The sequence below is a fragment of the Crocuta crocuta genome, unplaced genomic scaffold (assembly GCF_008692635.1).
Source record: "Crocuta crocuta isolate KB4526 unplaced genomic scaffold, BGI_CrCroc_1.0 scaffold213, whole genome shotgun sequence".
NCBI lineage: Eukaryota > Metazoa > Chordata > Mammalia > Carnivora > Hyaenidae > Crocuta > Crocuta crocuta.
Genome location: NW_027529442.1, coordinates 5,075,804 through 5,088,394, shown reverse-complemented (window position 1 = coordinate 5,088,394; position 12,591 = coordinate 5,075,804). Strand labels below are relative to the sequence as shown.

Below are 12,591 nucleotides of genomic sequence, written 5' to 3'. Positions count from 1 at the left end.
ATTCATATCTAGGCCTCCTGTTTAAACCGCAACACACCAACAACCCTGTGTTCATTTCACCAGTTTGCTCAGTCTCATCCCACGTCAATGTAACCTTCTGTAAACCACTGTGATTATGAAATGTGCCCCACCACTTTTAATTAAGAGAAGGACAAGGGGAGTGAGGTCATGACTGAAGGGATTCAGCTGGTCACCTTGCACAACCAGCCTCCTCCAAGCCACAGAAAGCCGCATGGCTTGCGCTCTGATCTAGAAGAAATCACAGCAGTCTGGCTGGGCAGTTACTTTTTAAAAGAAACGAATGTACTTGTTCTCTTACAATGTCCAGGCAGGGGCTCTATTTATCTATCTGAATTCAGCCTCTAGAGAGGCTTTCTCCACACATTTGGGCATAATGAGCTCATCAGTGAGTATTTGTTGAATCAAATTAGAATCTGTATCTGTATTTTGGAATATCTACATGAAATCCTTCATAAATAGACAATGATCCTTTAGCCACTCATGCTAATCAAGTGTGATATGTATCTATGACTTTATTGTAATATTTCCCGCAGTGTATCATCATTCATTCATTCATTCTCTTATTTAATATGTGCCAGACACTCTTCTAGATATGAGGAGCCAAAATAAAAAAATAAATGAGTAAAAACTCACTATCTCCTTGGAGCTTTTTAGTGGGAGTAGAGAGACAATAAGCAATAACTTAACAGATGAGCAAACTGTATACTGTTAGAAGGTGGGAAGTGCTATTAGAAAATAGAACAACCTAAGGGAAATGGGGATACAGAGGGTGAATTGGGAACAGTGGAGCTGAAATGTTGGAATTGTAGCAAGAGAAAACAGGTTGATTGTGGGGAGAGCATTCCAGGGAGAGGGAAGAGCCAGTGCAAAATCCTTGAAGTAGATTCCAAGTGCATCTAGTTGGAAGTTGGTGCATGTTCCAAGAATAGAGAGGCCCATGTGTCTGTAGCTTCGGCACAGAGGAGAGTTCTAGATGAGGCTCACCATGTGCCAGGACTAGATAATGTAGTGCCATATAACCATTGAAAGGACTTGCTGGTACTCTGGGAGACATGGGGAGCCAGTGAAGATTTGGAGCCAAGGAATGACACGATATAGTCACATGTGTATTTTCAGAGGAGCACTTTGGCTGGAGGAAGGGCACAGAGTAGATGCAGGAAGACTGGTTAGGAACTATTGCAGTAATCCATGAGAGAGATACTAGTGGTTTGGTCCCAAGTCAGAGCAGTGAAGGTGACAGTACACGGTCAAAATCTGGAGATTTTTTGAAGGTGGAGTCATCATGATTTGTTGGCAAATTGATATGGTATATGAGAGAGAAAAAGAAGTCAGGGGTGACTCCAAGATTTCTACCTGAGCAGCCGAGAAGAGGGAGATGCTATGAACTCAGATGAGACAATTTGTTTGTTATTTATCCATTTGACCACTAGTGCCTTAAGTCAGAGACTGTATCTTCATATCATTAGCTCTTGATACAAAGCCTACACATATATGCGCTAAGTAAGTGATCGCTCAGTTGTTAGATGGTCAAGGCTCATGCTGTCTTTACTGAGTATTTCCTATGTGGTTAATGGGGAGGTGAGATTACCTTGTAAACATACAGAGCCACCCCTTCTTTAAAAGACCACATTCTCACTTGGAATCATTTACTCAATAACTGCATCTTTTCCCCACCCTAAATGTCCAAATGAATGGTGACTTCGTAAAGCAATTAACAAAGTTTGTGGGAACTCTTTTCAATTTATTTTTGGGGGGAATCCATATTTCTCATGTGAGCACTGAGCAAAATAGGCCAAGCGCTTTTGTTTGTGTTTGTGTTTCGTGCACTGGGTTATAAACTTGGACGTGTGGCTGCTGTGACCCTCCTACTTCCTAATTAAATCCCACAGCATTGCATGCAACCTCCTCTATTAATTCATTTCCTGCAGGCCAAAAGCCATGTTAACCTGCTTCTTTCTCTCCTTGAAAGGGAGAAGGATTCTCCTCTCTTCTTTTCCTTCTTAGAAAAATCTTCCAAGTAGTGGCCTCCGTTCAGTTGAACTTCATGAACCAGGCCAGGCACCTGAATTGGGGAGGTGTGGAATAACCTTGTATTCCTCATGGGGATAACCTTATATTCCTCATGAGGTTTCCTAACTTCCTTGTAAAGAATGAACATAGAATTAAAAAAGATTTGCCATCTGGGACATGCAGGCTGAGGCAGTCATGGCTCTTTAGTGGAGCTTTGGGGTAATGTTGTCTGTTGACCAAAGAACGACTTTCTGGAAGCAAATGAAAAGTATGCAAGCATAGATGGCCAGTCACAGTTCACTGAGTGTGAAAGTCAAGACCTCAGGGCCTTTGAACATTACAGTGGCTTCTTAACAAGTGAGGAAGAACATGATGTCATCCATCCTGAGGTGTGGAAAAATTTACTCTCGGCTCAAACAATGGTATAGCAGATGCTCTAAGAAGATTTTAAAACTCACAGCTGTTTCCATTGCTAAGTTATCTTCATCCTTCTCCCTCACATTTTTTTAAAGAGCCACACTCTTTCCGCATGCGCTGGTGAGGGAGCAATTTCCAGGAGAGGGCCTTTGTAGCAACCCAGCTATGATGGGTGAAATGGGGGGGAAACCAACCCAGGAAATTAGCTCCCCTAATCGCATTAGTGGAAGGTTGGGCAGTAGACTGTTGTTTGCAGGAAACTATTTGTTTCACAAGGTACCGAAGCAGAAAGTCTCCCTGTCAAAGGTCATCCTTTCACACAGCCCGCTCCCTCCTGTTGGGTTAGAGCCAAGCTGCACCCAGTGCCACCATGTTCGAGTTCCTTTAGGAGAAAAAGGGGCCCTTTCCATGGTACTTGTTTGTCTCAAGTTAGTTCTTGATTGTGGCAACGGAAAGACCGGAATCAATTCAGTAGGAGATAAAGCACGAAGTTCAGTTCACCTGACGACTCCTCTCTCCTTCCCTCCTCACCATCTATTGGGGGAAGGAGTGTGTAGGGAAGGGAACATGACCTGAGTCGGCATAAGCTGGAGGGGAAGGCAGGAGGCGCTGGAGAGGAGCACCAGAATTAACCTACAGTAGACAATTGCTCTTTGAATATGAGCAAAACTGGATTATCGCTTAATTTACAGAGCAGGGCTTGTGACATCTCATTTCCCCCATTCTGATGAAACATCAGCTGGGTAGCCAGCAGGCGACCTCACTTGAAAGAACCGGGTGATTTTGTTGGCAGCACATGCTGCCATCACCGTGTAAGTGACCCACATTAGGAGGCCGCCTCAGGATGTCTGAGGGACCACGGAAACAACCCCGCCTCCCAATCAGTGACCCATTGCAACTTCTGCATCTTGCATGGCCGGTGGGTGTCATGCTGCAGAAGCCAAAGGGGAGACAAGGCTGTCAGAGGTTTACACTGACAGGGAAACGGTTATTTGGCTGGAAGCACTGTGTTCTCCTTGTCATAAATGTCAGGTCCAATCCATCACTCCTTCTTTTCAACTTTGTTGATTGAGCACCTACTATGAGCTGGGACCTTTCCTGGGGTTATAAAAGTGCATTGTCAAATGATCGCTTGACGGGTAAAAACAGTGACTTAAATTTCTCAAAATCTGTGGCTGATCACATTTTATTTCAACTTGTACATAAGAGAAAGCATGCATGAATTCATGCACTCATTTAACAGACGTGTGTTGACCCCGTTCTTAGAAACTTTTAGTGGTTCAAAAAAAAAAAAAAGAAAATTTTAGTGGTTAATGGGCTCTGGAGGCAGACTTCCCATGATGAGAAATCACCTGGCCTTGGAAGGTATTTTAATAATATTTACGTCATGCTTTTCTCATCCCTAAATGAGGCATCTGTAAAGGTGTGGTAAGGAGACAGTACCTATGAAGCCACCATGATCTGACTGCAGCTGCAGCCTGTATGCACTATCTTGTTTAATGTTTGTAACAGTCCAGTAAGAAACCCATTATACAGAGGAAGACATTGAGGCTTAGAAAGGTTATATAACTTACCCAAGGACATAAACTTCTCAGACAGTAGACAGAGTTGGAATCGTTATTGATCAGACTTCAGACGCTATACCCGTAACCACTTCACTTTCCTGCCTCAATGTAGAGAAACTATGACTGACTTAAGAATAGGAATGACTGGAAATTGAGGTTGATTGTTTGGAGTGAATGGTGAGGCTAGAAAGATAAGTTGAGATAAGATTTGCAAAGACACAGGAAGGTTATGCTAAGGAGCTTGCTACATTGTGTAGGTAGGACGGACTATCAAAGGATTTTGAGTCAAGAAGCCAAGATTTTGGAGGGTTTGTCTTTTTAAAGGCTTTCTTCCCTGTCACCACATTCTTCCCAAACCATTTCACATGAAGGCATCTCATTCTTCCCTCAAGACCAAGGCAGGGTTTAGATGAGTGGGTAAATAAAGGACTAGATTAGGGACAGAATTCAACGCACTTAATCACTCTCCTAGAAAGAGTAGATCTTGTATCAGTGGAGTGTCCAAATGAGTGAACTCTCTGGGGTTTCCATGCCTGAGAAAATAAGGACTCTGCTGCCACTACCACCAGGAATATTCAGAGCCTTCTCTCGGCCTTCACTCATCTCCACATCAGGCTCGAAGAACAACTGTCCCTAAACCCGCAATACCTCTCCTACATAGACATTGCTTCTGGCCCGTCTGGGAAGAGACAAGCCATCACCTACATGGGTGAAAGACAGGTTAGGATCTGGCAAATACCTTAGACATCTTGGCTCCCTATCCAACAGCCAAGATCAATGTCACTAACATGATGCTGAGGCACGATGCTGTCCATGAATCGTGCTCTGCATAGTTTCTTGAGCAGCTGGGCCAAATTGGCTGACATTGACACCTGGGAGAAAATCTCGCCACCCGAGTGAAATTTCTACATTCCTTTAATTCACTTAAACACATGGCCTGTGCATTTCAGGATTTTCTCCCCCCTGAGATTTGCTAATTGTGCACCACTTATAAAAGGTAAGAGGGCCTTTTCCTGGTATTTTGTTCAGAGCCAAATATTTAATAGCTCTGATTTCTTGCGTGCTTATTTTATACCAAGCCCAATACTCAGAAGGATTCATTATTCAAGGAGTAATAGTAGGAATGAAAAAATTATTTAAGTGGTCCTTAAAATAAAACCAAAAGTTTATAATAAATACTAGCGGGAAAAGACATGATTGGGATTTCATTTTGAGAACTTAATCAAAAGGTATGAAAATAAATGTGTTTTTTTTACATTCAATCAAATTAAGTTTTCATGTCAGTCATGCCCAGGTTTTTAGATTATAGGATAAAGCAATTGATAAATATTCCTACCAAAGTTTTTCAGTTACATTATGTGATAGCAGAGTAGTATATTATTTGCTTAAATTTGTTTAAATTTGACAGTAAAATCTGAAAAGGAGTCATTTTTATAAAAGATTTCTGGGGCTGGGGCACCTAGGTGGCTCAGTTGGTTAAGCTCCTGACTTTGGCTCAGCTCATGATCTTGCAGTTTGGGAGTTCGAGCCCTGCATCAGGCTCTGTGCTGACAGCTTGGAGCCTGGGGCCTGCTTTGGAGTCTGTCTGTCTGTCTCTCTCTCTCTCTCTCTCTCAAAAAGTGAATAAACATTTACAAAAAAAAATTTTTAAAGGCTTTCTAGGGCTTTATTCACTTACTTGATAGTCTCTCTTGCACTTTGGTAAATAATTTCTTCTGAAGCGGCTGTCATCTGACCTTCTCTGTCCACTTTATTTATTTTCCCTAAGTTTGTAACTGGCCTAAGTCCATCAAGTTCTCAGTTGGCCAGTATTTTGGCGCTTGACTCCGGTAGTCTCCAACATGACTTTCACAGCTTTTCTGATTGTTTCATCTTTTTCAAGATCTGCAGTAGATACATTCTTTCTTTCCAAAAACGGTATTTATTGATTGGGTACCATGCACTCTTTTTGATGCTGAGATATAGCAGTGCATAAAATGGTCCAGAGAGCCTTGCCCTCATGGGGCTTACATTCTTGTTTGGGGAGAAAGAACATAGACAAAGTGTTATGGAGGAAAATTAAGGGGAGGGGGAGGGAAATGGATGGGAAGTATGGAATCTATGTGGTAGTGAGAGAGGGTTGCAGTTTTAAAAAGAATGGTCTGGGAGGGTGTATTACTTATCTTTATTGTATAACAAATTATCTCAAGACTTAGTGACTTAGGGAACAAATATCTACTATATTCCAATTTCTGTATGTCAGGAAACTGAAAACAGCATAGCTTGGTGTTTCTGGCTTGAGGTCTCTCATGAGGTGGCAGTTAAGAATTTATTTAGGGCTGTGATCACATATGCAAACTTGATTGGGGCTGGTGGATACACTTCCTAAATGCCTCATTCAGATGCTATTGGCAGAAAGCTCTAGTTCTTTACAGGAACTCTCAGTGGTGCTGCTTGGGTGTCCTCACGACTTGGCAGCTCAGCTGGCTTCTCCCAAAGCCAGAGAATCAAGGAAGAATAAGGTAGAACCCCAATGCCTAAGACCTGACCTGAGAAGTCACAGAAGTCATTTCCTCACAATCGTAGTGATTACACAGTGTTATTCCATGTAGGAGAGGACAACCCAAGGTGTGAATATCAGAAGGCAAGGATCATTGTGGCCATATTTGAGGCTCCTACTATACCAGGCCTCACTGAAAGTGACATGTAAGCATCATGTTGGCCATGAATTTTCAGATTTCAGTATCTGTCAAAGAAGACTAACAAAGATTCAATAGGCTCAATGAATCCTAACATAAAATAGAGATATTTTCATGAGAATCAATTATGTAATGTTCAGTTCATTAGTACCCATTTTCAAATTATAAGACTTTGATCCTTTAATGTGGGATTTGTATATCAAACTCCATGCTAATTAGGACTCATATATTTCAATAATACAATTACATAGTCAGGTGTTTTAATCTCCATTTCAGAGATAGGGAAATGGAGACTGAGAGAGGGAAAGTGAATTCCCAAGGCCACATAGCTGGCAAATGGCAAAACTAGGATTTGAGCCCATCCCGCCTGGCTGAAAAGTCTATATTCTTTGCACTCTGACTCTCTGCCTTTCAGAGTGTTATTTCATAATTCAGAGAGCGAGTCATTGGGAGCAAGTCAGTGAATTCTCTTTTCTCATCTACAGCTTTATCAAGCAGTAAAGGTGAATTCTTGCTAAATGGAGACTTCGTGGTCACAATGTCAAAAAGGGAAATCCGCATTGGGAACGCTGTGATAGAGTACAGCGGGTCCGATAATGTTGTGGAAAGAATTAACTCCACAGACCGCATTGAGCAAGAACTTCTGCTTCAGGTAAAGCCTTGCCCATGAACCTCCCACCCTTTCCTTCCACTTGGAATCACCGCACCTGCAAACATCCTCTCCATTTTGTCTACTTGTCCCAGGTGTTGTCGGTGGGAAAGTTATACAACCCTGATGTGCGCTATTCTTTCAATATTCCAATTGAAGACAAACCCCAGCAGTTTTACTGGAATAGTCATGGGCCCTGGCAAGCATGCAGCAGACCCTGCCAAGGTATCTACTTTTTGGGTGGGTTTTGGGGACTTGAGCTGTTTTTTCTTTTTATTTATTATTTGGGGTTTTTTGGAGGCAGCAAAAAGCATGTGACCTATAAAACTTTCTATCTGCATGCATTCCCAAGTCGTCTTTCCCTGCATCTTTCTGGTTATTTTTAGCTGGCAAGTGGAGCTTTTTGAAGAATTCAGGATTTGTTGGGTTTCCTCCTTTTAAGGATTCGTATACGTTGTGAAGCCAAGCAAAGTGAGCTCTACCACTTTGACTTTCCAGAAGCATTGAGTTCGTAGTCATATTACATATCATTTGTCTCATTTCCTTTTGCCTACATGGGAAGTCAGCAGATTACGGCCAGTGAGCCAAATCTAGCCTGTTGTATGCTTTTATAAAAGTTTATAAATAAAGTTTTATTGGAATGCAGCCACACCTCTGTGTACATATTGTTTATGAGTGGCTGCTTTTGTCCTATAATGGCAGAGTTAAGTAGTTGTCACAGAGGTCATAGGGCCCACAAAACCAAAAATATTTACTAATTAACCCAGTACAGAAAATGTTTGACAGTCCCCGGTCTAAATAGTTTATAGAATAGGTTATTTTCTCTGATTAAGTGTTTTCCTCCTTGCCTAGGGGAGCGGAAGCGCAAACCCGTTTGCACCCGGGAATCTGATCAGCTTACGGTTTCTGATCAAAGATGTGACCGGCTGCCCCAGCCAGGACCCATTACTGAACCTTGCGGCACAGACTGTGACCTGAGGTGAGCCTGGTGTTTGTGCATGGGCTTTACTACGAGCTGTGAGGGTCTTATAGGGGGAGGAGCAGAAGGCAGGGACAGTGGCCTTTAGTTCCCCTTCCCTTCCTGTGTTTCTGTGAAATAAGCTTCAGCCAATTTTCCGTCCCTCTGAAACCAATTATCCAAGACATATGCCTGCGGATTTCCTGTTCTTCTCCTAAGAATTAAAAATAGCTAATAGAGTATGGCACCTGCCAGAAGAAGGTCTCATTTGACCCTCACAACTCAGTGCATAGGTATTGTTGTGACTGAGTCACATCCTACGTAAAAGTTTGGTATGTTGACATCAACAGAAAAGGGGGAAATGTCTTCTCTCAAAGTTCCCCTATGTTGTTCTCTATACACCCAGAGTGTGTATCACCCAGTAGAAAAGATCGTATGCATATGGAAAGTGTAATCCACTAACAGAAAGTCATGGAAGGAGCCAGAAGGAACTAGAACGAGAAGATGTACAGATATGGAACATACTCTGTATTGTATTTAAGGAAATAGGAAATCCCTGAGGCAAGAAGTAGTGACTGGGTACGGAATCCAAAAGCTTTCCCATTTACCTGCAAGGTTGACTGTGTCATGTTTGAGTATTAACATAGCCTGGGTGTTGCGTTGTGTAATCTGCATGTCAGTTAATTGCAGATAACAGAAGTTGATGCTTTAATTCTCCTTTTACAGACCAGATAATTATCAGTGTGGAGTGGTATGGGAAATTGCTAGGATCTTACTGTTTGTAAGTGGCAAAGTGAATACTTAAGCATTTTGCGGCTTCTTTGTCACAAAGCCAAATCTGATCAAATGGTATTGGCAGCCTTTAGTGCTGGAGTGAAGATTATAAGGCCCTCCTGAGGCTCTGAGAGAAAAGAGGAATGCTGCAGGCAATTAGTAATGTCTGTCATGAGATGTGATCAATTAGTAATGTCTGTTTAAGAGTGGGGAAGCTACAGCATGAATGCCACATCTTTGCCAGGCATGACCTGATGTCTTTGACTTCAAAACCCAAGCTCTCTCCACCCCCACTATACGTCTGTCTACCCAGCAATACTTACCTGCATGTTCAATGGGCTTGTTGCAAAGCACTGACCAGCCATTATGGAAAGAGAAAACCTAAGACATTAAAAAGCAGACCCTGGGGGCGCCTGGGTGGCTCAGTCGGTTAAGCGTCAGCTTCGGCTCAGGTCATGATCTTGATGTTTGTGGGTTTGCTAGGCATTGGGCTCTGTGCTGACTACTAGCTCAGAGCCTGGAGCCTGCTTCCAATTCTGCGTCTCCCTCTCTCTCTGACCCTCCCCTGCTCACGCTGTCTCTCTCTCTCTCTCTCTCAGAAGTAAATAAAAACATTAAAAAAATATATAAATAAATAAATAAATAAATAAAAGGTAGACATTGGCACTATGTGGTATTGATTCCTGTTATAGGTAATATACTTATAAACCCACTGCTTCAGCCAATTTAGTTGATTTAGTTAAATTAGAGTTAAGGTCTTTTCAGAAAAATAATTAGTTAGCTAATTGCCAAACGGAATCACAAAAGTTTAGGGGAGAAGCAGTGAATTAATAAGTAGGTTCCCTGAGGTATAGCTTCAATAAATTGAGAAAGGTGACATTTTCAGATTACTCTTGTATCAAATTATCACTGAAAATAATGATATTGTATAATGAATAGTGAATAATGAATCAATAGTAAGTAATAACAATATTATTTGGAGTGGTAACTACTCTGAACATAATAATAGTCAACCACTTACTAAGAGCTATTTTAACAGTTATATATTTTCCTATTAATAAAATATAATTAATATTGTATGCTACATATAATCCTACCCTATTAAAATAATTAATACTCTGTTACTGTCCTGTTAAATTAATATAGGATCTACCTTAATATATATTCTTTGCAATTAATATTTTATTAATTCCCCCAAACAACATAATGACATAAGTATTACAATTATCCCCCACTTTCCAAATAAGGAAACCGTCTGAGAGAAGTTAAACACATTGCCTGAGGTCATATAACTATTAGTGAAGTGGCAGGATTCAAATGTGGTCTTTCAGAACCTGGATTCAATCTCTTAAACCCTAGGAGAAAGCCGTTTTTAATTCAGTCATAATGACGAGGGTTATTCATTGATCCTATTCTGTGAAGCTTTTCTACCTTTGTGCATAGAAATGGCTCCCAGGACTTTTGCGCCTCATCCTTGATCCCTGACTTACTTGGGTAAGTGCGGCGCTTGCTGTCACTTCTCCTTGAGCAGAACCACACTGGGGCTGGTAGAGTCTCAGATGAGACAGCCCGTCCTGTGGGACTCCGGCCCACAGCGCTGTAAGCACACTCTTCTCTGGCCCGGAAGGCAAGTTTGTACAAAGCATTTCAAGTCCTAGAACATGACCTTAAATAAATAAATGATTCTTTAAGAACCCTGCGTAAAGCCTATTCAAGGAGCAATTTGAGGGTGGGGATGTTTGAACAATTACTTCCCAGAAATGAATATTCTTCACATCAAATAGATTGTAAATAAGCCGCAATTTCATTTGTGGTGCTGCTAGCTCATCGGTGTTCTCCAGAGTTTCTCCTGCATTGGAAGCTTTCAGATGTAAAACACAAATTAAAGCAAATTTTACAAAGTGAATGCAATTAAAGGTGGCCTCAAATCCAGGAGACTTTTATGTAGGATTATACCAAAGACCTCAACTGGGTTTCTCCTCCAACTTTGTGTTCTTGCTTTCTGTGGGGGCTATAGGATATGTAGAACTTGGCTGAAGAATAAAATGCCAAAGGTAGTAGTAATATTAATAATAATAGCTACTCTTCCTAAAGGCCTGGCTTGTGTATTAAATGCTATTTAGGTTTTAGCTTCTTTATTGTTTCTAGTAGCCCTGTAAATTGGACCCTATGTTCCCCCATTTTGTAGATGAGGAAACTGAAGCTTGGTGAGGTTAAGTCCCCCGTCTGGGTGTTGGAGTTTACATTCACATTCACACCCAGATCTCTCTGATTGTATTAAAAATAACTTTATAATACCTAAGTAAAACCAGAGCATAAAGTCTCTTCATTTCATAAAGTAGGCGTGTCAAAGGTACTATTTTAAATTCACCATCTGGGGTAAGTCACCTTGTTTTAATACTTTAAAAAAATAAAGTACTTAATTCTACAGAAGTAGAGGAGGAGAGATATAACAGTTCCAGGAACAGGGTTGGGTGGTAATAGAGCTTCTGGCTGATCAAAGAAAAGAAAGTGAAGGAATCATAGTCATGTCCACCCTCGTAACCATACAGGTGCATGCTCCCATCTGAAATTAAATAGATCATGTTTCCTTGCCAACACTCAGACTCATTCCTTACCGAATTTTATAGACTGTCAGAAAAATACATTTGTTCACTGAAAAATGCCCAAAAACATATACCAACCTCCAAAAAAAGATGTTCTGTCTTTTCTTCTCTCTGTGAACCTGACAGTCACTGCCAATGGGGCTCATACTAACTGTTGCTGAATGTCCATGCAAAACACCGAAAGAGTGGAGAGAGGAGTGTTACTGATGGATCAAACTCTAAATAGGTTTCCCAAAGCATGTTTGTTGAACACAAGTTCCATGAGATGATTTGTGGAGAGCCCGTATGTGGGAGGAGTCTTTACCAACCATCTCCTCCCATGTGGAAATACAACTGTCAGTTAATGTTTGGAAGACCCTGTGAAGGCTCTGAAACAGAGAAACCTGCTTAAATCAGTAGTTCCCAAATGGATCCCTAGTATTATTTACTTCACAGTCCCTGACACATGCACAGAGGCATATACATTATTTTTTGTTTCCACTTATAATAAACGCTTCACCTCTCTGAAATATAGTAGTAAAATGATTTGTCACATGATATGAACCAAATGAATTCAAAACACTAAAGTTGAGACCATCTTCCAGGGAGAGAGTATGAAGCGGATGACAGCATTTTGAACAGAACCTTCCTAAGGCAATGCTCCAACATTTTTGCAGTCTCTTCCGGCTTCTCTGTTCAAATTCCAGGGAGTCTGTGAATATCGGGAGACTCTGCTACACTTGACCTACTGGTGTGGGGGTTTTTTTGGAGGGGGTGAGGGGGAATAGGGCTCCTACCTCCCTTACCCAGGATAATCTTTCTACAAGAAAATGGTGGTGGAGGCAAAGAGAAGGTAGCCAAGAATCAAAGAACAGATGAAAGTTCCAGATGCGTCTGTTGAATTGGACCACACTTTTGCCTCACTTCCTCAGGG

General features: G+C 41.4%; 1 protein-coding gene across 3 annotated transcripts in view; it reads left to right on the top strand.

Moving 5' to 3' along the window:
• Window positions 1–12,591, top strand: part of ADAMTS9 (ADAM metallopeptidase with thrombospondin type 1 motif 9) — a 169,574-nt gene that overhangs the window by 56,808 nt on the left and 100,175 nt on the right. For all 3 annotated transcript variants that reach the window (XM_077760261.1, XM_077760262.1, XM_077760259.1), the window contains 3 exons: window positions 7,177–7,343; window positions 7,436–7,565; window positions 8,193–8,319. In XM_077760261.1, the coding sequence (XP_077616387.1) occupies window positions 7,177–7,343; window positions 7,436–7,565; window positions 8,193–8,319 (424 nt within the window). The remainder of the gene's footprint in view (window positions 1–7,176; window positions 7,344–7,435; window positions 7,566–8,192; window positions 8,320–12,591) is intronic.